Source organism: Microcebus murinus, chromosome 3 (assembly GCF_040939455.1).
Source record: "Microcebus murinus isolate Inina chromosome 3, M.murinus_Inina_mat1.0, whole genome shotgun sequence".
Taxonomy (NCBI): domain Eukaryota; kingdom Metazoa; phylum Chordata; class Mammalia; order Primates; family Cheirogaleidae; genus Microcebus; species Microcebus murinus.
The window spans coordinates 1004546-1032038 of record NC_134106.1 but is presented as its reverse complement, the minus strand read 5'-3'; the positions used below and the strand labels follow the sequence as shown (position 1 = coordinate 1032038).

Sequence of the window (27493 nt, the reverse complement as noted above, 5' to 3'; positions counted from 1 at the left end):
GCTCACTGGCAGACACGAGGACGATGTAGGTGTCTTAGCCATCTCAGTAACCAATTTAAGCCAAATCAAAACTGATTTCAATCAGAGCCAATTAACTCTTAAAATGGGCCCACAAATTGGCTTTCATTTATACTTTGGTTGGCCAAATTTAGATACCTCCTTATTATTCATATCTTTACCTTATAATACCACAAGTACCGTCATTAATGTAACTCCATTCAGGAGAAGGAATGTTAGACCACTGTGATTTAATCACCATGGGGGTGCTGCTTTTGGTTCCCTGCCCTTTAGAATGTTCTCAGGCATTCTGTAATCTCCATGGACTGGGGCCTGGTTTCTTTAATAGACAGCGAGTTTGCTCATCAGGAGGATGAGTTGCCCTGGGTGTAAATTCAGCTCCTCCAGGACAGAAAGTGGTCGTGAGACTCAGCCAGCACTGGGAGGGGGCTCGCCCCAGGTCTGTCACTTCACGCTTGCTTTCCCAGACTCCTCATTTCAGTAGGAAGGTGGTTTCGTTCTGCAGCTGCCCCGGGTGCCTGAGCGCACCGACGTCTCTGGGCGAGAGGGGGACCCGCAGGTGCAGGGTGCCCGGCCCACAGACCAGTAGGGTGCTTGGAGGTGGACACAGTGCATACACAGGCTGTCGCCCTGAGAGAAAGGCGGGAAGGCACGCACAGACCCAGTTCCTGTGTGTGGGCTCTGAGGCGGCTCACGGAGATGCACAGACGGTAGCGCCAGTGACAAGGCTAGAGCTGAGCTTTCCCACACATCCCACTTACTCTTCGAAGCCACGCTTCCTCAGGTGTCTTGTTTTGTCATCAAGAATCAAGGGTTTGCGTGTAACAAAGCTTAGCTATGGCTATGACCATACACATGCACATACATACAGTGTTTTTCTTGCCACGGCTAGCCTCCTGCAGTTTTCTTGTAATGCACACGGGGAATTAAATGGGGGTCAGCCCAGTGGTGGGTAAACTCCCGCATTACATCACGTCAGGTGGAAACCACTCACTCGTGTTTCTCACAGTCGGCTAGATGCACTTTGAACTTGCTCCAGCAGAGACCAGGTTCTGCCATTTATGTCTCAACATCTGTAAAAGGTTTATAAAGTTTGTACAATAACATTTTGTTTAAATACCCTACAAAACACTGCTTGTTCCAGATATATTCTTATTTTGTCATGAGTAGGGCCAATTTAAAAATAAATTCAATATGGGAAATACAGTTAAGCATAATATATTAATAGTAAAACTTCAAAAATAGAAATATTCAGGGCGACTCCAGTTATACACACACACACACAATGGACCTACAACCAACAATAACCAAAGCTGGCCCCCCAGGTCTCGATTCATTGCCTCCTTGTTGAGGGAGGGAGACCAGGAAAGTCCCTGTCTTCCTTCTGTCCCGACGGGCTCTGTCACTGCCGCAGTGCCCAGAGTGGCCTCCCGGCTCCAACTGGCAGGGCTGCGGGAGGGGAGGGAAGCAGGGGCTGGACGCTGGCCCCAGCGGACCAGGGCCCTTGATGTCTGTTCTCGGAGCAGAGTCCCTGCTCGGGATCCCTCTGAGCTTTAAACCCAGATCATTAAGTGAGTTCCAGGTGTCCACATTTGGGTTTGGGGCTCTATCTTAATTACCTTAAACTAACTATATTCAGACACAAAGCAACCAAAACCAAACTAAACAACAACAAAACTTCATTGTTTAATTAACTCCATAGAGGGATCTGGCATTATAAAACATTTATAAAGTTCTCCAGCAATATTTGAAATGCAATTTAGGTTTGTTTGTTTACAATTCACCCTCCTCAATGTTTTGATTCAGGTTATATTAAAATTCACAATAAAAATCAGACTCAGGTAATTAAAGAAAGGCAATAGGTGGCAGTATTTAAGTTTAATGGTTAAGATACATGATTTTCATGCAGAGATTCTTTGTGCAAAATGAAATAGAGAGCATCAACTTTCTAGAGAGAGGACTGTGCTGTGAATTTCCTCTGTACCTCAGTTTCCTTATCTGTGAAACGGGGTAGGACTGACAGCAGCTCATAGTACACATGCAGTAAATACTATTGTTAACAGTGGCAGTGTAAGTGTGCCTTGTGAAAATATTAACCAGAACTCAAAGGAGAGAGATATAAGTGTTAATTTAATAATTGCCGAACGACTTTGCATGCTTTGCATCTTCTGTCACAGAAATGAGAACCATAATTCACTCAAAAACATTTTGAGCTTTGGAATACTTTATATCAAGGCCTTTAATTGGAAAAAGCAAAAGCAAAAAACACTGGGAGAGTCACACTTTTAGACTGCCCAGCGTGAAACAGCCTTGACTCCTCCCGAACCTGTGCGGGGCCGCGTGCACTGGGGCGGGTGTCTAAACTCAGGGTTGTAGCTGTGTGTTGTGCCTGTCAAAGCTCCGTTCAGTCCATGCGCTGCATTCAGACCCACGTCAGAAACTGCCCTGGCCGCCTGGGACGGTCTCCCTCTCTGCCTCTTCTGGGAAAGATGGGCCGATTTGGAGACCGCGAAGTTCCCGGGCTTCCCTGGCGAAGCACAAACCGGACAGGGCATTCTCAGAGGGACCCCAAACCGAGCAGTGTTCCGTTCGTTCATTATTCCCAAAATACCTAATCGGTGCCCAGAGACAAGACACAGATTTTGCCTCCCAGGAGCCCTGGTCAGTTGTTCAAAGCAGACCAAAAAGAAATGTGTGTGTGTCTGTCCACCCAGCCGTAGGGGCCTGCATCGTCAGGGACACATGTGGCCTATCTGGATCCTTGAGTGCGGCTTTTTGACGGAACCCAAATTTTACAGAACAAATTTTTTTAATAAAGAGATTTGTTCTGTGAAGTCTGGATTTAGTGGAGGCCACACTTGGGGATCTGGAGGGCCACATGTGGCCCTGAGGCCGCAAGTTCAGCCACGATGAGACACATACAGCCTTACTGAGAGCCAGGGCAGGGGGAGGCGTCTGATAACCAGGGAGGTGCGTGCAGATCCGGGAGGGCGGCTGCAGCTGGCCTGGCAGCGGGTGGAGGAGAGAACTCAGCTCGGGAGCCAGGGCACAGACACGGGGCAGAGAGCTCTGCTGGCCACAGAGGCCTTGGCCAGCTGGGGGCACCGCAGCCCGCAGAACAGCAGGGACTTGATGTTTTCATGCTCCTGAGGACTGGGGACAGTGTCCCAAAGCTCAGTGGGACTGTAAGCAGTGGCCTGGGGTAGTCAGAGCCCAGAGTGTGGACTGCAGGGAGGGGGCTGGGGTAGGGGCTGGGGAGGGCCCTCCTGGGTTTTATTTGCCAGAGGGGAACGGGCCCTGCAGAGGGCAGAGACAGGGATGGACCTAGGGACCACTAGGCCAGAGAACAGGGCACCCTGATTCAGGATCAGTCACAGTGGGGAGGGCCCCACAGAGGCCCCGGCTTGGTCTGGGCTGAGTGGCCAGGGCAAGGTGACTGCAGGAAGTGGTTTCTAAACTGGACGGCGCTGTGCCGTGTCTGCGAGAATGTGCCAGAACCTTCCGTGTTCACAGAAGTCTTGGCCAGGCTCCTTCACGGGAGTCAAATCTGTAAATGTTTCCTTTATATCTTATTTTCCATTTTCATGAAAACTAAATGAAACATGATGAATGTAGACAAGATGCCCCATCTACAGTCAGTTAGCAAAACCATGAGCGTCTCCTCTAGAAACTTTCTGGTTTCTAGAGGAAACTGAGTCGCTCTGGTCGAGAATTTTACCGTTGGGGTAAACAGTTATTCGGGAGTGGGTGGATTCAGTGCACAGTCGCGTTTTATTTCATCTTGAATCTGCCACACTCACCGGCTTCCCGAATAAATTAATTAGTCTAACCAGGTCCACAGTTCACACCCTAAGCCATTCAAAAAGCAGTTCGCCGGGACTGCGGCATGACAGAACTTAGCGGTAAGAACTCCCAATTCTCCCTGAAGTTGGAGGTTAATTCTAACTCCCAAAGCTAGCTTTATAGGGCTTTTTGCTTTTTGCTGTGACAAACTTTGGGAACTCTTTAGATTTAGAATGAGGTCAAGAGGAAGGCTCGTCTTGTGAAATATTTCCAACCATTCCATTCTCTCGTCTCAAACTTTAATACAGACAACCAGAAACTACTGAATGATAGTTTACTTTCAAACAAATAAAAGATTATTTATCATCAAATTAAATATAAAATAATACACCTTATGCAAATAATTTAAAAATGACTCTTTGAATAAATTGATTCTTTTAAACCTTTGATTACTTTTTAAAATATATACACAGCATATTTGATACATGTGAACCAAAAGGAAAATTTATTTTTCTTATATTTTTAAGTACTGAAATTTTAAATGTTTTTAAATATATAATTATTAAACTGTAAATATATGATAAACTTATACACACACTTTTTTTGCTGTTGCTTGGCTAGGATTCAAAGCTGGACATATTTCCTCTCATAAGACATGTTAGACTGAGTTTTCTTCCCGTTTCACTTCTGGTTGAATTCAGCCTCCCCATTTGTTGGGAATTCTGGCCCCGTTTCCTCCCAGTCGTGGCCGCTCTGGGTGATTCGGGGAAATGAGCCCGGGACGGCACACGGCTCCCCTCTGCGCAGACGCCCCTCGCGGGGGGCTGGGAAGCAAGTCTCACCGACGGGGGTCCGGCCAGCAGGGCGAGGCAAGATTGGCCTTTAATTGTAAATTCGAGGTTTTAATCTAGTAAACACTTCACTAATTTATAGTTCCCTGGAGCAAAATGAATGGAATTGGAAATAAAGTGGATGTTCCCGTCGGGAAATTACTGACAAGGATTTTGGAGGGCATTTTTTTCTGGCAGTTTCAGGAAGGAGACTCGTTCTGCTCAGGCTCTGTGCTAAGTGAAGGCCCATGCGGGGCCCTGGGCCTGCGCTGGGGGGGCGGGCAGGAGCAAGAACCCACAGGGTGCACCCCCGGTTTTGGACCCCATGTTCCTTCCTAGACGTGATCTGTGATCTTGGAGGAGTGGCAGTTCAGGGAAATCACATCTCATCTATACTATTTTTCTGTTGCACTTTTACAGAAAGCGCTGTGCTGGGCACTGGTGGATTACCTTTCACTATGTTTGAAAAGTCTCTGGGTTCTGCAGGTGTGCCTGCCCGGGCCCTGCACCTCCCAGGCCTAACTGTACTTCTCAGGGCCTGGCTATACCTCCCTGGGCTTGGCTGTACCTCCCTAGCCTGGCTGTCTCTCCTGAGGCCCAACTATACCTCCCCTGCCTGACTGTACCTCCCCAGCCTGACTGTACCTCCCAGGGCCTAATTGTACCTCCCCAGCCTGACTGTACCTCCCTAGCCTGGCTGTACCTCCTGGAGCACAACTGTACCTCCCCTGCCTGACTGTATCTCCCCAGCCTGGCTGTCTCTCCTGAGGCCCAACTATACCTCCCCTGCCTGACTGTACCTCCCCAGCCTAACTGTACCTCCCAGGGCCTAATTGTACCTCCCCAGCCTGACTGTACCTCCCTAGCCTGGCTGTACCTCCCCAGCCTAACTGTACCTCCTGGGGCCTGACTGTACCTCCTGGGGCACAACTGTACCTCCCCTGCCTGACTGTATCTCCCCAGCCTGGCTGTCTCTCCTGAGGCCCAAGTATACCTCCCTAGCCTGACTGTACCTCCCAGGGCCTGACTGTACCTCCCCTGTCTGACTGTACCTCCCGGGACCTGATTGTACCTCCCTAGCCTGGCTGTACCTCCCCAGCCTGGCTGTACCTCCTGGGGCCCAACTGTACATCCCCTGCCTGACTATAACTCCCAGGGCCTGACTACACCTCCTCAGCCTGACTGTACCTCCCTAGCCTAGCTGTACCTCCCAGGTCCTGACTGTACCTCCCTAGCCTGACTGTACCTCCCTAGCCCGACTGTACCTCCCTAGCCTGACTGTACCTCCCAGGACCTGACTATACCTCCCTAGCCTGGCTGTACCTCCCAGGTCCTGACTGTACCTCCCTAGCCTGACTATACCTCCCTAGCCTGACTATATCTCCTGGGGCCCAACTGTACCTCCTCTGCCTGACTGTACCTCCCAGGGCCTGACTGTACCTCCCCATCCTAGCTGTACCCCCAGGTCCAGGCTGTACCTCCCCAGCCTGACTGTACCTCCCCAGCCTGACTGTACCTCCCCAGCCTGACTGTACCTCTCAGGTCCTGACTGTACCTCCCCAGCCTGGCTGTACCTCCCCAGCCTGACTGTACCTCCCCAGCCTGGCTGTACCTCCCCAGCCTGGCTGTACCTCCCCAGCCTGACTGTACCTCTCAGGTCCTGACTGTACCTCCCCAGCCTGACTGTACCTCTCAGGTCCTGACTGTACCTCCCCAGCCTAACTGTACCTCCCCAGCCTGACTGTACCTCTCAGGTCCTGACTGTACCTCCCCAGCCTGACTGTACCTCTCAGGTCCTGACTGTACCTCCCCAGCCTGGCTGTACCTCCCCAGCCTGACTGTACCTCCCCAGCCTGACTGTACCTCCCCAGCCTGGCTGTACCTCCCCAGCCTGACTGTACCTCTCAGGTCCTGACTGTACCTCCCCAGCCTGACTGTACCTCTCAGGTCCTGACTGTACCTCTCAGGTCCTGACTGTACCTCCCCAGCCTGGCTGTACCTCCCCTGCCTGACTGTACCTCCCCAGCCTGACTGTACCTCCCCAGCCTGGCTGTACCTCCCAGGACCTAGCTGTATATCCAGGCCTGTATATCCAGGACTGTACCTTCCAGGCCCGGCTGTCCCTTCTGGTCCTGTCTGGGCTTCCCAGGGCCCGGGGCCTCCCCAGGCTGGTCCCTGAGGCTTCCCGACCTCCCTGCTGCTTTCCTGCCTCTGGACCTGGCCTCACTGAGGGGCCTCCTGGGTCTCTCCTGCTATTCTCACCCCATGCCAGGTCCCTGGGCAAACCCTGTTAGTCCACTAACATGAGCAAGATCCAGAGGCAACATCACCTGAAGGTGACCAGTGGTAGAACAGGCAGAATGATGTGCCTACAGGCTGGCCCTGCCACCCTGTACATGCCCTGTCACCTGGACCTGGGCCGGCTGATTGCTGCAGGGAGGGCAGAGGGAGGACACATACTCTTGGTCCCTGGACCACAGCCTGGTGGAGGAGGGACATGCCACCAGGGAAGCCTGGGTGCCCTCCAGCTGGGCCCAGCCCCTCATGGGCAGTTTGCAGCTGTGTCCCGCAGCAGGGCAGGAGGACTCCAGGTGAGACAGGCAAACAGGGTCTGGCCAGCGCCAGCTGGAAGTAAGCAGAGTCTGAGAATCTTCACTGTCAGAAGATAATCATTAAAATATTTTTAAAGAGCATTTTTAGCCAGGCGTGGTGGCTCACGCCTGTAATCCTAGCACTCTGGGAGGCCAAGGCAGGAGTATCACTTGAGGTCAGGAGTTCGAGACCAGCCTAAGCAAGGAGACCCCATCTCTACTAAAAATATAAATAAAAAAGAAGCCGGGCAACTAAAAATAGAAAAAATTAGCTGGGTATGGTGGTGCACACCTGTAGCGCTAGCTACTCGGGAGACTGAGGCAGGAGGATCACTTGAGCCCAGGAGTTGGAGGTTGCTGTGAGCGAGGCTGATGCCACCCACTCCAGCCCAAGTAACAGAGTGACACTCAGCCTCAAAAAGAAAAAAAAAGCAGGACTTTTCCACACTGTGGCTCACGTAGTCTTCACAAAGCATTAACGGCTAATCTACGGGGCGCGCTTTGCCGATGAGAAACCTAGACATGGAAAAATGACTTTTTTCATGTTCTTTCACTTGAACTCATCCACATCCCACATTTAAGGCTCGTCCTGAGGGAAAACCCGAGTCTGGAGACTGGGTGGGTGGGGGGGGAAGAGAAGAGCGTCTGGTTGTTGCGAACACAGCCGGTGCTGGTGGATCCAGACGTCCCTTGACCCGAGTGGGCAGCCGTTGCCTCTGGCCTCCGCCTCCACGTCCTTCCCTACAGACTCTGGAATGCCCGTGGCTTCTTTCTTGACTGCCAGCTGGTCCCAGCGTCCCCTGCGTCTCTCGCCAGCCCTCTCCGCCTCACGCTGTTTACGAGACGGAAGGTGCCAGGCAGTCAGAACTCTCTGCAGGCACATCCTCAAACAGCTTTGAAGGGACTCTGCTCTCCTGACTTACCAACTATCAGGGAACTCCATGGCCAGATTGCCCGTCTTGTTTGCTGACTTGTTTTAAATTAAATACGTGACGTTTTAGCTCGTTTTCCTCATTTTAGCTGGGCTCACCTGGGTAGGACTCTCTCAGAACTCACAGGAAGGTCTCCACTAACGGCGCTGCTGTGTGCCCGTATGCCTCACTGAGTCTGGGTTCAGTCAAACCTCACGGTCAGGGTAGCGCTGGTGACCTGGCCACGCGCTCTCCGTGTATAGCCAGTTGCTGGCTGCACAGTTGCTGGCTAGGAGGTGCTGGCATTTCTCTAAGATATTTCTCATTTTCCTTCTTTCATATCATAGAAAGAATTTTTGCCATCAAAAGCGTCCACTTCTAGCTTTTAATTCCATAGGGATATCAAATGGAGTAAGTATTTAAGCTAAATAAAAAGAATAAATTTTTGCTTTTTGTTTTATTGCGAGTATTTAAGATCTATTACTTTTATGTATATATATATATTTCTGTTTAAAAATCTAGTCAGAATATTTAAGTTGCATTAACAAAGACTCCTCCAAGGCCTAGAAACATTTGGAAGCCTGTGGGTGTCTCCACATGGGATGCCAGGCCGTCAGCACGTGGCCCCCAGCCCACCTGCCCACAGCGTCTCGTGGTCTCTGTCTCTCTGTGAAGGCCGAGGCAGGAGGCAGGAGCCCGGAAGAACGGCTACAAGCTCAGACCTCAAAGCCAGACTTCTGGACTGCAAATCCCGGCTTGGCCAACAAGCAGCTGTGTGATCCTAAACAAGTTGCTTAACCTTTCTGGGATCCCCACCTACAAAGTGGGACCCCGCTGGCAGCTACTTGACAGGTCTTATAAACAGTAAACGAGCTCCCGTTTGGAAAGTGCTCATGGTAACAGCTGAATAAGCCAGGCAAGCCTTTATCACATGGAAAGACGGAGTCTGAGACAGACCAAAAACCAGCCATGGACAGCATGAGACTGTTTGCAGGAGAGAAAGGGGGTGTCCGGGAAAAGGACATTAGCAAAGTAAAATGTGTCCCAGTTCCAAAAATGAATGAATAAAACTTCTTAAATTCAAAACTCTAATGGCTAAGATTGAAACATTCCAGAGATAAAAGAATTTCATTTTCCTAACGTGTCTTTTTCTTACTTTGCTCTAATATGGCACAATATTAATATACTTTCATCAGACTTGCAAATCAGGTTTAAAATCATCAAATGAAAACGTCCGTCAGCCCATCAAACTCACGTTAGATCTCATCCACGCTCACCAGTTTCACTCTGCTCTGATTCTGAAGCGTCTTCCCAGCTGGCATGTTTTGATCGTCTTAGTCTCTGTCATTTCTTTGTTTTTCAAACCACCTTGAATTCTGGCTTCGGTTTTCTTGCCTTTTTTGGATGACGTGTGTTAAGATGAGAACATGATAGAAATTGAGACTTTTTAAAAATTTGCTCGTGAATTATCGTGGGTCAGAACACACCCTCCCCAGGGCAGTGAGAGACATGGGGAAACCTGTCTTTTGTTTCCCTTTTTGCGGATTCCAAGCCAGACCAGACCTGGCTTCTTCGGGCAGCTTGTTGCACAACAGATTAGACTTCCACGTTCTCAGGTGCCGGATCGTGACCCCCGCGCGAGGCCATGTGCACATCACCTTGTCGAGCAATGTGTGGTGCTCTATTGTTTGCACAAACAATGCATCTCACGCAAAATCCATTCTGTTCCTGACTTCATGTCCCAGCGATGACCTTCGCTTCAGCTCTAGCTTTGACGTTCACTCTCACCATCAACAGCAACAGTCCTGGCTTAAAATCTAGAGCTCTCGCACACAAGACAGCAGCATCTCATACCTGCAAGCTCTTCAGTTCTTCCAAAATGCCCCGTTACCATGCAATCTACACACCGGTTTGTCCAGCACTTAGTTACCCAGCATCTGCTGTGCCAGGCCCTGGAGTGGCCGTGCCGGGCAGGGGAGCCCACGGAGTCTCTGTCAGGACACAAGGACCCCCTCTCCAGACCAGGGGTCCTCAAACTTTTTAAACGGGGCCAGTTCACGGTCCCTCAGACCGTTGGAGAGCCGTCAGAGAGTGCGGCGCACATTCCACACATGCGCACTGTGGGCCCAGGACGAGTCGGCTGCTAAGCAGGACAGGCAGTGGCAGCAAAAACACCCGGCGGGCCGGAAAAATGTCCTCGGTGGGCTGTAGTTTGAGGACCCCTGTTCCAGACCCTTCGTCCTTTCTGGCTACATGGGCTTCAGCAAGTCACTTAAACTTCCAGAATGTCGGTTTCCTCATCTAGAAACAGCAACAGCGAGATTCACGGTGCGTGGGTTAGATGAGCGCAGGCTTTGCCTGGTGGTCGCAGAACACGGATGTGCGTCAGATTAGAAGCTGCAAATCGAGAAAAACAAGGGGTGCTTGTACCCTCTTTTTCTAGGCGAGGCAACTAGGAGCAGAGACAGAGGAGCTCTCTTGGAATGAGAAAGCGGGTTAGTCATCAGAACACCCTGGAGGTAAATCCTCCAACTGCAGGGCCGAAGCCCCCGTCAGCTCTCGCAGGGACACACCGTCTTGGCACGCCGGGATTCCCAGAGCACTTTTAGGGTTAAAGAAGCTCCCTAAGAAGTAGGGAGGTTTTAATGTAGACATTTAAGTCATTTGATTTTCAATCCTTCAAAGTAATGAATTTCCTGTGAGGTTCCATTACACACATAGGGAAACAGGTCAACGGATTCCGGAGACAGGAAGAACTGCAGGGTGGACAGAGTGTCTCCACCTGCCATGGGCTCTGACTGGTGACTAGCATTCACGGCCTATCCCTCTTGTCCTGTGGGGACCTCACGATGCATCCAAAATCCATGCATCCAAAATCCAAAATCCTTCGCCAACACCAGGCCGTGGCCGAGGGCAGACAGAGCAGCGGGAGGTGAGAGGTCCGAGGCCAGGACATGGCCCGAGCACGGGTGGTGCTGCTGCAGCCGTTCCCACGGGCAGGAAACTGTCCCAGCAGGACAACCGGGCTCTAACGATTTCAGAGCCAATCTTCCATAACTAGAGGAGAAAACAGTATTGATTAACATCTCCAACATGCAGTGGGCTCAGATAAATCACAGAAATAGAAAACATAAATCACATAAAATGTCCTTTTGGAGCTGCACCTAGAGCAGAATGATTCAGAGTTCACCATGGACTTGGCCCAGCTACATCCAGTCTACACGTAAGATGATGCTGGCACCCAGGCCCAGAAGAAAACCTGCCTCCATTGTCCCCAAAAATGGGGTATTTTGCCCCAAAACACCACAGAAGAGAGACACTCGGGACTGAGATAGACTGGGGAAACTTCTGCGAGTTCCCAGCACAAGGAGACTCTGTACCAGGACCCTGCCCGCATCTAGAGCACCACAGCCGTGCTCCCTGCAGGTCCTGCTGCCCATGCCTGGGACGAGTCACTCACGACTTCCCATGACCCACGCAGGACAGAGAGTCCAGGGAGGAGAATTCCAGAGAAAAGACCAGTGCCCAAGCACCCAGCAGGTTCAAGGACCTAGACTGTTCTTGCCCACCAACATGTGACTTCCAGGTCCACCCAGCTGGGGCACTTGGCCTTTCTGCCAAGCAACCAGTCTCCTCCGCACCATGAACCAATCTCAGTGAACAACCTCAGTGGACAGATGCCGAGTATTCAAATCAGAACCCCCATGAGCCACTGTAAGAACTGACATCGTACAACAGGAAGCATATAATAACCCCCTGCGTGTTCGATTTCTTAGCCCTGAAAAATTGTCTGACCACAGCTCATCAACACTTCAAATGGCCAGTTTGTCAATGCAAGGGATGAAGTCTGTTTATTTTTAATGCACTTTAAATTCGGAGAGCTTATGAAGAACTGGTTTCTTGGCGAGAGAAGGAGAGATTCTGGCGTATAATGAGGCAAAGACCAGCTCCGGATTCAGACAGACTGGCTCACGCACTAGCTGGGCAGCTGCACCCTTACTGGGCTTTTCCCAAAACTCAGTCTTTTTATGTTCAGCACTGAGATGATGGAAAGAACCATCTTCCAAGTCTAAGATCAGGGCTGACTTAGATGGGCAGCTGTTAAGTGCCTCATACTGTGCCTGGCAAGGTGTAGGTGACCACTGTCTGGAACAGACCAGACCAGGAGAAGCCACGGAGCTGAGTCCCGACGGCCACGCTGTCGGTCCTTCCATCCTCAGAGCAGCCTCCTCCCTTCACGAGGAGTCTCCATCCCCTCTGAACCTGCGAGATACATAATGCACGTCGTCACACCACACGCGCGCACACGTCCTAACACGGAAGAATGAGCATCGGGGACGCGCTGGCGGGGGGCAGGGGGGAGTGCCAGGCTCAGAGAGCGGGTCCCAGTGCCGCGGGCTGCGCCTCCATACCCTGAACTGCTTGTGAGATGAAAGGTGCGGGCAGTCTGCACCGGCCCCACACACAGAACCCCAGGCCTGTGCGTGTCTCGGTGGAAGCACAAGGCGTGTGGGAAGGAGGGTTACAGGGACACAGGGTTTCGGTCTGTAGTTTGGGACGCAGAGATGCCGACAGGGCCCGGATCAGTGTGACTCAGGCTGTCCCCATGGGTCTGGGCCGACAAAGCCTGGCTGGAGGCGGACCTCCCGGCTCTGGAGGCTCTGCACCGAGGCGGGGGGCTGCTGAGCTGCACCCAGGCAGGGCCTCCACCGTGAGGGCATCTCCCCTCCCTCATCAGCTCCCCGCAGCCAAGGAGCTGATCGGCCTTTCATGTCTTCTTCCCGCACGCTACAGAGCTGGCCTGCGCCACAGGGATGAGCAGGGAAGAGGGAGCCTAGCAACCGTGTCTCCATAGCAACTGTCTCCCTCACCCCCTCCTAGCCCCAGGGCAGCCCCTGAGTGCCACAGGGGGGTACACAGAGAAGGCCCTGCAGATGCCCCCCAGCACCAACCTTCAAAGCGCTTCCTGCAGGCTGCTGACACCTGCCCTGCCTTCCGCGGGGAGGGGCGGGGCTCCGGAGACTTGTTCCTCAGCCTGCTAGTAAGACACGGAGATTAAAGATTGCCGCAGCCCCTGTCTCCGCAGACGTTCCCAAGTACCAAGGCTCCCTTCCTTCCTTCCTTCCTTCCTTCCTTCCTTCCTTCCTTCCTTCCTTCCTTCCTTCCTTCCTTCCTTCCTTCCAGAAAATCATTCCTGTTCCTCCTTTATAGCTTACATAACAACAAATCATCTTTTAAAATGTGATTCTTTTCCTAAGGAATATATTTTTGATATTATGCAAGTGTAGTTTCTATTAAAATACACTCTGAGACAGACACGTTTTACAGCAATTGTTTTAAAAATCAGAGTCACAGTTGCATCCTATTAAAGGGTCAATAAATAAAAATAGATAGTTTTAATATTTACTTTTACCACAGTCAGCAGACTCCACAACATGTTCTTTTATTTGGAACAGTTTTGGGTACACAAGTTAATGGAGAATAACTAATATAATGAAAGTAATGTGTTAACAATGACCTGAATCTGCATGTTTGCATTAATGAGCATATCTATATTTAATCACCAAGCTTTTACTGCATCCAGACTCCACAGTGAGCAGGAGCTGCAGACCGAGCCGTCAGCAGCACAGTCCTGCTCCCAGGAGAGCAAAGGAGGCACCCCAGGGTCCTCCCCAAAACCACACACCCGGTGGCCGGGGCCACTTCCCGGGCTCCGCCATTCCCTGATGCCCACTCCTCCTATTCTTCCGCCCCCAAGCGGGTGCGGTGCCCTGGAGGTGAGGACTCTGCTTGGTGATCGGCAGTTCAGGCAACGCTGGCAGATCTTTGTGCCACACTGCCGATGACGGGACGTGCTCTAGACGGGAGGGAACGTGCCAGTGGCTGGAGGGGCCTGCACAACCCCACTTCCTGCCAGTGCGACACTTCCGTCGCAGCTGTGCCCAAGGTCTTGGGGAAAGGCGTCTGCACTCTGCACCCTCTTCTCCCTGTTCGGGACTTCTCCTCGGCCATGAGGCCGCCTCCCTGGGGCGCCGTGCACTGCCTGCGTGAGCAGGGCCTCGCTGCACCCACCCGCCGTCTCCCTGCAGACAGCGAAGCTCGAGCCACAAGTGGCCCGGCCAGACGCATCTGTGCTGCTCTCACTCTTGGTCCTTTCTTTCAGCGGCCCCTGGGGTCCTGACTTTCCTTTTCTCTCACCTGTGCTGCAAGTAATCTTCCTCATTAGTGGGGCCGTGCCCCTCAGTCTGACCACGTCCTTCTGCCTGGCCTCATCGTCTCCCCACCGAGGCACTGCCATCCGCCTCTGCGGCACTTACCCAGGCTGCTCCCGTCCCATAAATGTTTGCTTTTGCACTTTGTGGTCTGCACCCACAACAGGTGTTTTCCTTACTACCTCCCCGCAGGACACACTGCAGCACGGTGGCCAAATACACCGGTGCCTGGGCTGGACGGCTCCGGTTCCAAGCACACCCCTCCCCTTGGGCAAATTACTGGACATATCTGTGCCCACTTCACCTGGAAACCAGGGGTCGTGGTAGCAGAACCTTGCCTGGGACAGTAAATGGGCAGTTGGAAGGTGGACTAGTAAATACATTCTGAGCATACAATGATTATTGGCTCATCTTGTGGGATTGTCTGATCTACTGGGTGCCTGTGTGGTTAGCATTTAGGAAGAACCGGCTGCTTCTATATCACCTACCTCACAGAACTCACAGGCGTCCTTTCTACCTATGCAGTTTACCTGGGCCCGGTGCAGTCACCTGCACCTCTGGGCAGAAGGCCAGCACCCTCCAGGGAATTTAGCACCTCTCCAGCCTAGCCTGTGTTTTCAAAAAGCAGCTGGAATTGTGTGCACTTTAGTCCTTTAGTCCTGACAAGGACACTAAAATGCTAGTGTGCATCATGTTTCCTACTTTACAAATGCAGAAGCTCAGACTCAGCGTGCTCTGAGCCCTGTGCTGAGTGAGTGGTGCAGCTTCAGTTCAAACTCAGGTCGCCTCTGCTCCTTCACTGGGCTCCCAGCACCTGCCTCTAAGGCAGTGGAGCCCCTCATGGCCACAGGGAAGGGCGTGGCACTGAGCTGAAGGACACGTCTCAATGGGGGCAGGGTCCACCTTCCCCAGCTTCCCCAAAGCAAGTCCCGAGGCCCCTCCCCCAGCCCAGCGCTTCACACAAACACCTGGGGCCTGGACCTGGCGCAATAGCCCAGGCGGTTGGCATGCCGACTGACTGACACCTGCGTGAGGCCCCTCCCCACTGTCCTCCCCACGAGTGAGGCTGGGGGGCGCAGCTGCTGGGCCCACAGAGCAAGGCCCGGCAGAAGCCCGATGTCAGCAGCAGGTCCCGATCTGGCGGCCGTGGGATGCTCCCCGCACTTCTCAGCGGTCCCAGCCCCCAGGACAGCCCGTCTCTCCTTGGCAGCCACGCAGCCAGAGGTTCTTCCCGAGAGGCACCTCCAGCCCTTGCAAACACTCAGGACAAGGTTCCCTCTGCCTGTCAAATTTTGCCTTCCAGATATTTTAGGGCCGTGACTTTGTTTCCCTTGAATCTTCTCTTCTCTGAGCTACACAGCCCCAGATGCTGTTTTTTGTCAAGTGGCATGGCTCAAGTCCTTTCACACTGCGGCCACTCTGGGAGTGTGGCCGGGGTGTGCGCTGTCCCTTCTGTCCGTGCAGCCGGCTCCAGAGCGAGCGCTCATGGCGAGCACGTGAACGGCATCCATGCACACGAATGCCAGACTCTCGGAGTCCTCGCGTCTGAGCGCAGTCTTTCTCATCCTTGTGGGGCCTCACGGTTTGCTCTGCTTGGTTCTTGCAATCCTGTGTTTCTTTTGTTCATTCCGTCTACTTCCTGACTTTGTTCTTCGACTCGTTCCAGACAGAGCAGACTCTGCGCTTCTCTTGCGGGGCCAGGCGGCCTGAGCACCTCGTGCATCCCGTGCTCATGGTCTCGAGGGCCAGGGCCCCGAGCAAACAGCACGTCCCACGCTCAGCTCTCCAGGGTTAGCGATCTTTGGTGGAGGAGCCCAATAGAGAGTCGAGAGCCGGGCAAGCAAATGACCCCATATTCCTCTCTGGGAGGTCATAGCAGGGACGGAGCCCAAGAACGAGCCCCGTCACAGCAGGTCTCCGCCTCTGCATGGGACCACGAGCACTGCAGCCTCCCTGCCTGGCCTCAGCATCGTCCAGTCCCGGGAGCGCGGTTCCCTGGGCAGGGAGTCGGCAGGTCACAGGGCGGCTGGGAAAGGCGCACAGCAGCAGCCGCCTCAGTCCTCTCCCTCCTCTGCTCTCACCCCCAGCTCCTCACTCACAGCTCCTTCCCTGCACACTTGGCGGGTTCCGGGCTTTTCCTTCCTGGAGCACACCTCCGTGCCTGCAGGCCAGACGGGCCACCCGACCGCAATGCCTGGGTGCCCAGTGCCCCTCTGCCCTCGCCTGCCTTTTCTTGGTGGAAGGGAAGTCATGACAGTCAGTGGGCAGTTTGGTTTTCAGAAGCACGTCTAAATACATTTTATTTCACTTTCCTACTGTCTGCTTCACTCCCCTCAATTTTGTAAGACCTGGACAGTCCAGTGGATCAATCAATAGAAAGTGCGTACGAGAGCCAATGGGCCCTTGTGCTTTAAGAGCAAATGCACCTGCCCATAGTCACACGATAGTAGCAGGGAGTGGGAATCATTGGCCATCAGGGAACATTTTGAATAGTCCAGAAGGGTAAAAAGCACTTTTCCTCTAACCCCAGCTTGGCCACACCGTGTGGCCTTAAATGAGGGACAGAGCTGTTTGGATCTGAGTCCTTGCCTGTGAAATAAGGACATTCGATTAATTATTTTTAAAACCTCTTGCACAATTTCTATGAAATCACTTGTAAACTTGACCAGTAAAATAGCTTTGAAATGAGGGGAAAAGGCAGATTTCACAGGAGAAAGGAAGAATATGTACCAATTTTTTTAAATAAGGGATTAGAAGAGGAGAAACTAAGCTCTAAAAAGAAAAGTTTAAAAACAAGAGAATGCACATAAGGCAGGACTGGGAGGAGGAAAGAAAGATGACATCAAGTGGCCCAAAGTGTGATAACCACAACGAATTCCAGGATGACATGGGTTGCAGATGGAATCTTTACATTTCCCTGATTAGACTAAAAGTATTTCTCTAGGAGACCAGATAAGGGCTTCAAAAAATAAAAGATCCACAAACCAGAAAAAAAAAAAAAAGTAGAAAAATAGACTAGAAAAAACAGAGGGAAAAGAACATCACAGATTAGGAGCAACATCCACCTGCAGAGGAAAAGCGTCCGCGCCTCCAGTCTGGCCCCTGCGGCCTCTCCTCCCCGGTCCTGGAGGCCAGCCTCTCCCACGGCCGGCCCACGGCCGTGAGCTTTCGGAGACTGGCTTGTTTCTAAACTGGGTAAACCTCCTCCTTCACTTGCTGACAAGGGGCGCTGGCCATCCACGGATCGAGAAGGGAGAACCCCTGCACCCGGGGGCCCTGGCGCCCAGGAGGCCCCGCATACAGCCCCCCGCCTCACACCCCATGGAAGCTTCAGTGTCCTTAGATTTGGAAACACAATGTCCGAGGCATGTTCATTGCCCGAGCCTCCCCCCTGCCCTCGAGCCAGGCGTGTGCGTCTGTGTGTGCTGTGAGTGGTGGCCATGCCCGCAGCCGGCCTGGCCGTGGTGGCCGCAGTAGGTCGTGGGTCTCTGTCTCAGGTGCATCCCGCCGGTCATGGCGTGGAGAAGCTGGCACCGTCAGGGCAGCAGCCCTTGCAAAAGCCCCTCCCAGGCCTCTCCTGTCACACCCTAGTCAGTAAGCCTCGGGACCAGGCCACTCAGCCCCTTTGATTACTTACCATTACGGACCAACTGGGTATGGTCACAAATGCCCTGTCAGGCTTAGGGGCACAGTGCCTATGTCAAGAGTGACGCAGGGACGCCCAGTCTTGCACAGCTCAACCCCGTCCCCACAACCGGTAAGGAACTCCCGGCAACACCCTCCGTAGATGCCTGGGCAGTCTTGTGTCTCACTTCCGTAAGTGGCACTAGCTGCCTTAGAGCTCAGGGTAGCCAACCAAAGGTGAGTACCCGTCCTGCGGCCCCAGGGCCCCCGCGGAGCCCAGCGTGAGCCCCCCTTGCATGTGGAAGTGGGAGCCCGACCTGCACTGTGAGTGTGTCGTTGACTGCACCAGCCCCGAACGTGACTCGTGACTCGCTCACCCTCACGCGGGCGAGAGGCTGGGGTGGTGTTTCTGTTGCCTTGAGTCAGCTGCACTAGTCACCTGTTGTATTTTTTTTTTTGCATGGGTCCTCGAGTCCAACCCCAATACTGGCTCCAGCTGCCCCCGCCTCTTGTTTAGCCGCTCCACTGCTGCTGGACGTGCATGTGCTCTGGCAGCAGGTGCCCATGGACACATCCCGTTAAGTGAATGGGACGTCAGGATGTGCTAGGTACGTTCTGCCGCACTGGACAGGAGCCCATTGCTGGATGTACCTGGGGCGCTTTCAGCCCTGCAGCAGGTCGCAGTGTTGGCAACCAGGGCTCTGAGCGAGGCCCCCGCCCTGGGCCACGAGGGCAGCATGATCCACACAGGTGCCGTAGGAGTGCAGATGCGTAGGCTGCATGATTGAACCAAGCAGAGACACGACTGCATGCAGCATGAACCACGAAGCTGCCACGGCAGCCCCCACGCGCTCCCCAAAGAGCCACGTCTACAGCGCGGGCGTCCCACAGAAAGTCAGCCCCGGAGCAGGGCCGTGGTCAGCTCCTTTGGCGTCCAATATCCCAGCACCTTTCTCGCCCAGAGCCAGTGCAGCCACACCCTCCCAGGACACCCCGGGGCCAGGGCCACCAGAGCGGGGGCAGGGGGATGGGAGGTTTATCCAGCGCGCGCTAGAGGTTGACCCACGGCTGCTGCAGGCTTGGGGGCCTCCAAGTCCAAAGGCAGACATCCCTGCTTATCAAGGGCTGTGTGACACACACAGCATCCAAAGGGACGTCACGGACTGTGAGAATTGCATGCTCTGCGTAGCACCATGACTGGACATCCCGCAGCTCACAAGGCCCCTCCCTCCACCCACCCAGGGACACCTGTTCCACCTGCCATGACCTCACAGTTGCTTGACATTCTACCAGCCACGAGTCCCTGTCTCCAGAGCTTTTGAGTTTCGTCAGCACAATGACACTTCTGCTTTCTTAGTAACCTGAGGCCTAACCTATTCCAAAATGTTATCTGAATCACCAAGAAGAAATTTCTAAAAAATAATGTTAAGGGTACTTTTAAAATTCTTCCCCATTTATTTATTTGTTTTGGGGCATAATTTAAAAAGAAAAATCCTTGGAACCAAAAGAAAAAGGAGTTTTGTGTTGACATGCTTGGTAGATCAGAAAGCAAGTCTTCCACCCAAATGCTACTGATGTGGACGAGTCTATTCACGTTTTGAAACGCATAGGTTTCCCAACACTGGAGCACCCTAAACATCACAGCGTAAGAGCCCTTCGCCTGACTCTCGAGAAACAAAGCAGAGCGGGACACCCTCAGCGTCGCAAGGACGCGGCAGGCGCTTCTGCTGGGACGGCCGGAGTGTGAGCCCGAGTAGGGCGGGAGCGTCCCCAGCACTCGGGCTCCGGCAGCGCCCTGTGCCATCTGGTGTCACCAGGCACGTGGACGCCTGCCGCAAGGCCCCGGGCAGGACAGGAGGGAGGGCTGCAAAGGCTCAGGGTGGGGGGTGGGGTCCTGGGGGAGGGGCTTCCCCTGGGGAGCAGGCAGCCGATGGCGGCTTGGAAAGTCTCAGACCCCGATGGAGGACCCTCTGCTGCTGGGCTAGAGTCGGACAGAGTTCGAAATATGCGTACCTCACAGAATTGCAAACAGAGAAGATTGTTGAATATCTTACAAATTCAAAAGCAATTTATAAGATTTTGTTTTTCCTTGAGTTTTATGTCATTTATTTAAGAAATTGGCCAGAATGACATAAGTTGTCCCTCAGTGTCCCTGGGGGTTGGTTGGTTCCAGGACTCCTTTCAGGGACCAAAATCTGAGGATGTTCAAGTCCCTGATACAGAACAGTGTAGTGTTTGCACTCACCCAGCACAACCTCCCTGTGCACTTTAAATCACTTATGATACCTAATACAACTAAATGCTATGTAAACCATTGTTACAGTGTGTTTTTTATTTGTATTTTTTATTATTGTTATTCCTTATTCAGATTCTTTTTGCAAATGTTTTTGATCCCTGGTTGGCTGAGCTGGCACATGCGGAACCATGCCTGAGGAGGGCAGACAGTATATTTGCCTAAAGTAACCTGGTTTCTTTCTGCTTTGAGAGAAAGTTGCAGAGGTCTAGCATAAGAACATGTGATTTTTCCATTTTAAAATGCCTTTGTTTTGCCTTTCTCTACATTTCTGTATTTTTCCTGTTTGTATAAGAGAAAGAATCAAAATAAAAAATACATATTTCTAGAATCAGATATGTTTAGAGGGAATAAAAAGTGCTTTTTTTTTTTTTTTTTTTTTTTTTTTTAGCAACAAGGTCTTGCTCTGCCACCAGGCTGGAGTGCAGTAGCACAGCTATAGCTCACTGCAGCCTTGAGCTCCCGGGCTCAACGGATCCTCCACCTTGGCCCCTCAAGTAGCTGGGAGTACAGGTGGGCACCACCACGCCCAGTTGATTTTCTTTCTATTTTTTGTAAAAATGGGGTCTCACTTTGTTGCCCAGGCTGTTCTTGAACTCCTGGCCTCAAGTGATCCTCCTGCCTCTGCCTCTGAAAGTTCTGGGATTACAGATGTGGGTCACTGAGCCCAGCAAATGAAAAAAAAAACAGGTTTTGAATTGAAATTTCTGTATAAGTGGAGCAAAGGATTTTACATGTGGCTGGAATCTTCTGATTTACAAACATGTTTTTCTACTACAGACAAGGCCTAATTTTACATTTTTACTATTTCTTTTAAAATTGAGGGCATAAGGGAAAAATTATATTTTTTTCATATTTTGTGTGTTACTATTTTTTGTGGGCTATTCTGAACATCTTAGTGTAATTTAAGTATTTAATTTTCACAATATTGCTTTTCAAAAGAGAGAGAATGGGATGATGGAATATAGAGGAAGTACCTTTAACATGTTCATATGAATGATCAAGCAATAACACAACTTTAGTCAGTAGATACACCTGTTTCCATTTCCACTGCCCTGTTTCAGGTAGTGGTTTCATAAAAGGGAGAAAACAGTACAATAATGGGTCTATGCCGGGCTAGGGCAGATCAGAGGCACGTTTGAGAAATAGGCTGGTGGTTGCCTCATCTTTGCGATGTGTGCCAATGCAAAATTGCATGCTGTGTACGGTTAGGTCTTTTAACACATAGACATCAAATTCTTTTTTGATGTTAGAGTATAGACCTCGTGACCTCCATGGACACGTGGCCAATGATGGTTCTTGTAGGTCCAGACAGGATGTTTCTGCTGGTGACCAGCAGCAAGAGAGCCAGGGACACAGGGAGCTGGCGTCAGGGTCCGAGGTCTCTCAGAGCTGCAGAGGCAACAAAAACGCGGCTGTCCCGCGTGAGAACGGCTCCTGCCATGAAATGGGAACACCAAAGTGGTGTCGGTGTCTCTGGTTTTTTTTTTGTTTGTTTGTTTGTTTGTTTTTTCCATTTTGCCTGAATTCTGCATGTCACCCCTAACTTCAACACCTTTTAAAACATTTTATTACAATTTTTCCATCACCATTTTTAAATATGTAAATAAGATCAATTTTCTCCACGAGATAGTAATATGCACTACCCCAAATTTTTTTCTCCTAATATTGTGTAGTCTCAGGCAAACACATGACCAGAGAGAAAGCAAAAGCAGGAATATTTTTGTCTTGAATGTGTCTGTGGGGTGGCAAGGATAGATTTTAAAATTATTTATTCATCACTTCCTTTCTCTGAGTATTTTTACCAATAGTATGTTTGGCATAGAGAGGAGAAGATCTATATAAAGCCAGAGTTTCATTTAATGCAACTTCACATCCATAACCATCCATTTGAACTAAACCAGCCTCAGGGCCACTGGCCGTAGTCCCTCTGGGGCAGCAGGAAGGGCTGAGTGTTCCCCGTCCCTTCCCTCCGGCTGCTGTGGCACCTGTGCCTCCTGGGAAGGGGTCTAGGGCCGTTCCCATGGAAACCCAGGGAGTCTCTTCTGCCACCGGAAGCCCAGCTGTGCAGCACGAGCTGCACGCGGCCCGCGATCGTCCTCAGGGTCCTCTGGGCCTCGCGGAGAAGAGGCGCTCTGAGGCCGGCAGATGCCAGTGGGGCCGCGCGGGCCAGCCGCACCCACTCGCACCGCCAGGGCCCGCTGCTGACTCCGTCTGGGAAGCAAAGACCCTCTCCTTGGGGGAACGGTCACATCCTCGTCCATCGACTGCACAGAACCGTGCAGTAGAAGTTGAGACTTCTTAAAGCTAGGAAATTTGTATGTAAATCTAAGAATTTTTAAAACAGTCTGAAAGTCTTGAGCAATGACATAAAAATGAACACCAGGGCAGCTGGGAGAAAGAACAGTTGAAAGCCCATTCTGCAGCCGCCTTGCGTGGCCCAGAAGCGCCACCTAAGGCTGAAAGAGCGGAACTGCCGCCCACGAGAAAACAGGCACTGTTTCCGTGGACTCAGTCTGTATCTTGGCTGCGGCCACACACACCCAGGGCAGCTCTGCCGTGTGGCGCTCGCAGGGGGAGGGAGGGAGTCCGAGCCCCTCCTGAGCCCGGTGTCATCGTCACCCTCCTCACTGGGAGGGGCACCCCGCAGCCAGCCAGGGGCAGATCTGGGGCTCAGACCCGTCTCCCCAACTGGAAACCCTGACAGTAAAAGCAAACCTGCAAGTCTGTTAAGAAAGTCCTCTTTCTGCTGACTTTTTCATTCCCAGCACCGCAACCGCTCTAAAAATGAGCCCAGTCAGTATTTTGTTGTTGTTTTCATGGTGCAAAAAGACATCTTCAACTCCTCTTTTCTTGTCAGAGGATGGACTACACATTCGAAAATGGCATTTAAACACATGGCAACTACTGCAGCATTTTTTACAAGTAGTAAAAATCTGATTTCTGGCTACCTTACCTCACTTTAAATTGGAGCAAAATAGGTCAACTTCCTTCCACCCCTACCAAAAAAAGACACCCGAAAAATGTTTGCGGATATTAAATAAATTTTAAATAAATTACAGTATGTACTTAGATTAGGCGAAATTTAAGAAGCCTTTTCTTGATCAAAAGGTAAGACAAAGTATATATTATTGGCTGGTAGGAAAAAATTGTTCCTTGGTACATTTTCAAAACGGAAACTTTCGCGAAGATCAGCTTTGCTTAGAAGGATTTTTGTTGCTGTCAGAGTTTCCTCCCTGTGTGGATGTGCCAGAGTCACTTGGAAAACCCGCTGGCTGAGCCACTTAAGTTACTGTGCAGACAATAACTACTTAGTAATTGACTGAATAGTCTTGTGATCAAAGTCTAAGTTGCTTTAACAAAAAGCAGGCCAACAGTCAGAGTTGGAGTTGCTATTCTGATATACGGAGACTGTTTGAAATACCTCATCACTGCTCTGCCTCAAACTTTTATTGTAAAGACCCAAATTCCACTTTCACTAAAGGGGCATTGACCGGGTGCACCGAAGATTCCTCTCACCCAGTATATGTCCACTCTCCGCAGAGCAGGTCACACCTTAAACTTTACCCTTCAATTTGCCCGGAATGTCAGTGTCAGCACCCTGAGATCTAGAACGTGTCCCTTCTTAGGACTCAAGGGGAATACTGGAAATCGTTTACACACCCCAGTGCCAAATGCGACATTCACACACTTGAAATGAGTCCAGCTTCCTGCATTTCCGCTCCACTCCCCGCCACCTCCCCCGATCTGGAGGAAGCCACCTGTAACAGGCAGTCTGCTGCCCGGCCCAGCTCCCGGCGAGGCTTTCTGAGGGGCAGACTGCGCCCCCAGGAGCATGCACTCACTGAGCATCTGTCCCTGCAAAGCTCAGGTGCTCAGTGCACAGGGACGGGCACCTCAGTCTCACTATGAGGTGGGAATGTCTTGTCATTTTTTTTTTTTTTTGGAGAGTTACAAATTCAATGAAAAGACAGATACATTTTTTCTCAATTTTTGTCCTTTATATTCCTGGTGGGCACAAACGCCCCTGAAACAGCTGAAAAGTAAACTGAAAAGTTCTTTGCGACACTGTCACTGTTCCTTGGACGGTGCAGCTAGGCAGTTATGTGCGGGCAACAGTCAAACGCTCCAGAAAGGGCCTGTCCCACTAGAGCAGTGGCAGAGCTGTGATCGTGCCTCCGTGGGGCTACCTGCGCAGGCCCGCACGGGCGAGTGCAGGTGCCCGGCGGCCGTCTCCGCCGGCCTGGGCACCTGCACCGGCCTCCTGTGCTCTGCCCCAGTCAGCTACAGGTAGCAAAGACCCTCGGGTGACCCCAGCCCACCTGAGTGCACAGGGACAGTGAGAGGTCGCGGGCCTGCACCCCACAGTCCGGAAACAGGCTGCTGCCCTCCCTGGACCCTGGGGCCGCCCGGCTGGCCAGGGCCGGGAGAGTCAGGGTGCCCTTTGCGATGCTGGCGTCCCTGTCAGAGCGAGGCCACTCTCTAGACCTGCCTGCTCACGTGTGAGCCGTGCTTCAACGCGGGTTGGGGCAAGATACACCTGTAGGAGCTGCCCCCCTCCCCCGAACCTAAAGCAATGAGGCAAGGGACGAGATCCCAGCGACCAAGGTTGCCGGGTGCTCCAGAGACTGTGGGACCCCGACAGCCACCGATCAGATCCCCTGGCAGTGCCGCTGGGCTGGGGAGGGAGCGGGCAGCGGCAGGCTTGTGTGGGGCTTGGATCTGGGCGTCCCGTTCAGCGCAGCCACTTTCGAGCAGCTGCTTACGCAACAAACAGAGGTTGCTTTGGGATCGGTGAGAAATTGGTTATTCAGAGAACTTTATTTCTCTCCAGTAAGTCAACAATTTGCATTTTTAATTGCAGGTGCCCCACCCCTGGCTGCGACGGCTCTGGACACATCACTGGGAATTATGCTTCTCACCGGAGGTACGTGCAGACGCCGCCCTTCTCCCCAGAGCTGCTCTTTCTCCCTGAAGTCACGGGGATGTCACCCACCTCCTGCCTGGGGCGCACGTGGCCTGACGCCCCTGGTAAAACTAGGACCCGGCGGTTCCCTGCCAGGAGCAGCGCCCCCTCAGCGCCGCCCGCTCCTCCCGACGCCTCCCTCCCCCCGTCCTCGCGCTTCCTTGAGAGGCAGGCCTGCAGCCCCCAGCAGCACGTCCTTCCAAAGATTAAAGGGAAGGAACGGCATCTCGCGGTGCAAACCCCCGAGAACCGCCGTTGAGAGGCGAGCGTTCTGTGATCACGCCCCGCGCTGATCTCTTAGCGTGAAGAGCTGCCCTGCCGGGTGCTGCGGAGACGCCAAGTGCCACGCACAAAAGGCGTGGCACCCCGAGGAGGGGCAGTGCCTGGGACGTGGAGATTCCTCACTGAGATAGAACTTCTCCCCCCGTTGACGTTCCACCGACACCGTGGGTCTCCTCTGTGGCGGGCACTGCGCAGGAGGGCGAGGGAGGCTTGGGTGCTAGCAAAGACACAGGGTCCCGTGTCAGGCGCGGTCAGGCAGCGCCTGCCGGAGCGGCCAGGGCGAGAGGTGGGGAGCTGCCGGGGCCTTGCGGGAGGGGCCGGTCTCAGCTCCGACTCCAGCCGGGACCGTGAGGACGGACGCCCCAGGGGCGGCAGGTCAGTTCGTGGAGGCGCTAAGAGGAACGCAGGGAGGTGGGCCCTGCCAGCGCTGGCCGGGTGACAGGACACCCCCCTGCAGTTCCAGGGGTGGGGCTGTCACTAGACCTCGGGGGATTCCTGCTCAGACTGATTCCACCAGGACAGGGAGGCGCCCAGGGTCGGCCCCGGCAGGAGCCTGACCGCAGTGTGGTCGGAGGGGTCTCTGTCAATGCATTGTCTACACTGAGGGCATCCACTGCAGATAATCCACGTCTGTGTTCAGCTAGGACCAAACCCCACGCCAGGGGAGGGGCAAGAACGTCTCCGAACTAAGGCCGTCGGAAAGCGAGTCTCCTGCAGTGGAGACGGCGCCGCGTCTGTCCCTGGGTAGACCGGGCTCTGAGAGCAGCTGCCTTTCCCGGCTGTGAGTCTTGGACGGCGAAGCAGCAGTCCCGCAGCGGGCGGCCTTCTGCTGTGCACACGCCCCGCAAGGAGGGACGGGGCAGGGAGTTAGGACGGCTCCTGCCAGTGTGGGCAGTTGGTGACGCCCCAGCAGCCTGGGGCGGATGTGGCAGAGCGAGCCCCTGTTGCCCAGGGTGACCAGACCACAGGGGTCAGATAGGGACCTCACCTGGCTGGCTGGCTGGCTCGGTTTGGGTCAGGGAACTCACGTGGTGACTGTGTGTCACTAGAATCCCACTGTGAGTAATCCCCTCCAACCACTGGGAGCCAGGTTTGAACAGCACATGTCTGAGAAACGCACACACCGCGTGCGCCTCCGCAGACAATGGAAGTTTGCGATTTACGGGAGGATTTTTCAGAATCAGTGAAAACATCTCATTCTCTTGACGAGGATTCTCAGCCTCCGCGCTGTTGGCATTTGGGGGCAGGAAGCTCTTTGCTGTGCGCTGCGGGGTGTCGGGCAGCCCGGCCCCACCACCCAGTCTCGATGACCCGAGCCGCCTGCGGACGTGGCTGAACGTCCCCTGGTTGGCCATCCCCCAGGGATCAGGGGTCTCACGGCACTGGCCTGCCTTCACACCCCCCCAAGGGCGGGGCCAGCCACTGCGTCTGAAGGTAGAGCAAGAGAGAGTCGTCACTTCCAGCAGGGATTGCCAGAGTTAGAGCATGGGGTGTTTAGATTAAGTAAAATGTTGAAGAACTACAATTAAATATAAAAGACAAGCACATTCCATGTTAGTCTGTATTTTAATTTATCTTAGAAAAGAAATAGCTCAGTCTTCTCCCATGGCCAGAACTTCTAGCATTTTATAATGTCTGCATAGCTATAAGGTGAACGAACATTCCCTGGTCATTTCATGTCTAAATTTCTGGTTTTCTACCAATTTTGGGGGGGGGTGGCATTATGTAAATTCAGTCATATTTGATTTAAACATTTTTATTCACTTTGCATATAACATAGAATATTAAGTGTTACTAGAGCATAAACCCGTGATTAAAATACCATTTCAGCTTAAATGTAAGCAATGACCTGTGCCTGGGTAAGTGGTCCAGGGCTAACCACGGGTTTGGAGAGGAAACTTGACTATTTCTGGCGAACTTGGGCACTACATACAGCCCTTTCGGGCTTGAGCACATTGAGGTATGTGGTCAGATTATTCATTC

The 27493-nt window shown here is 52.5% G+C and overlaps 1 protein-coding gene across 10 annotated transcripts in view; it reads left to right on the top strand.

Moving 5' to 3' along the window:
• Nucleotides 1-27493, top strand: part of MYT1L (myelin transcription factor 1 like) — a 462697-nt gene that overhangs the window by 391723 nt on the left and 43481 nt on the right. For all 10 annotated transcript variants that reach the window (XM_076000516.1, XM_020288690.2, XM_076000518.1 and 7 more), the window contains exon 19: nt 25127-25189. In XM_076000516.1, the coding sequence (XP_075856631.1) occupies nt 25127-25189 (63 nt within the window). The remainder of the gene's footprint in view (nt 1-25126; nt 25190-27493) is intronic.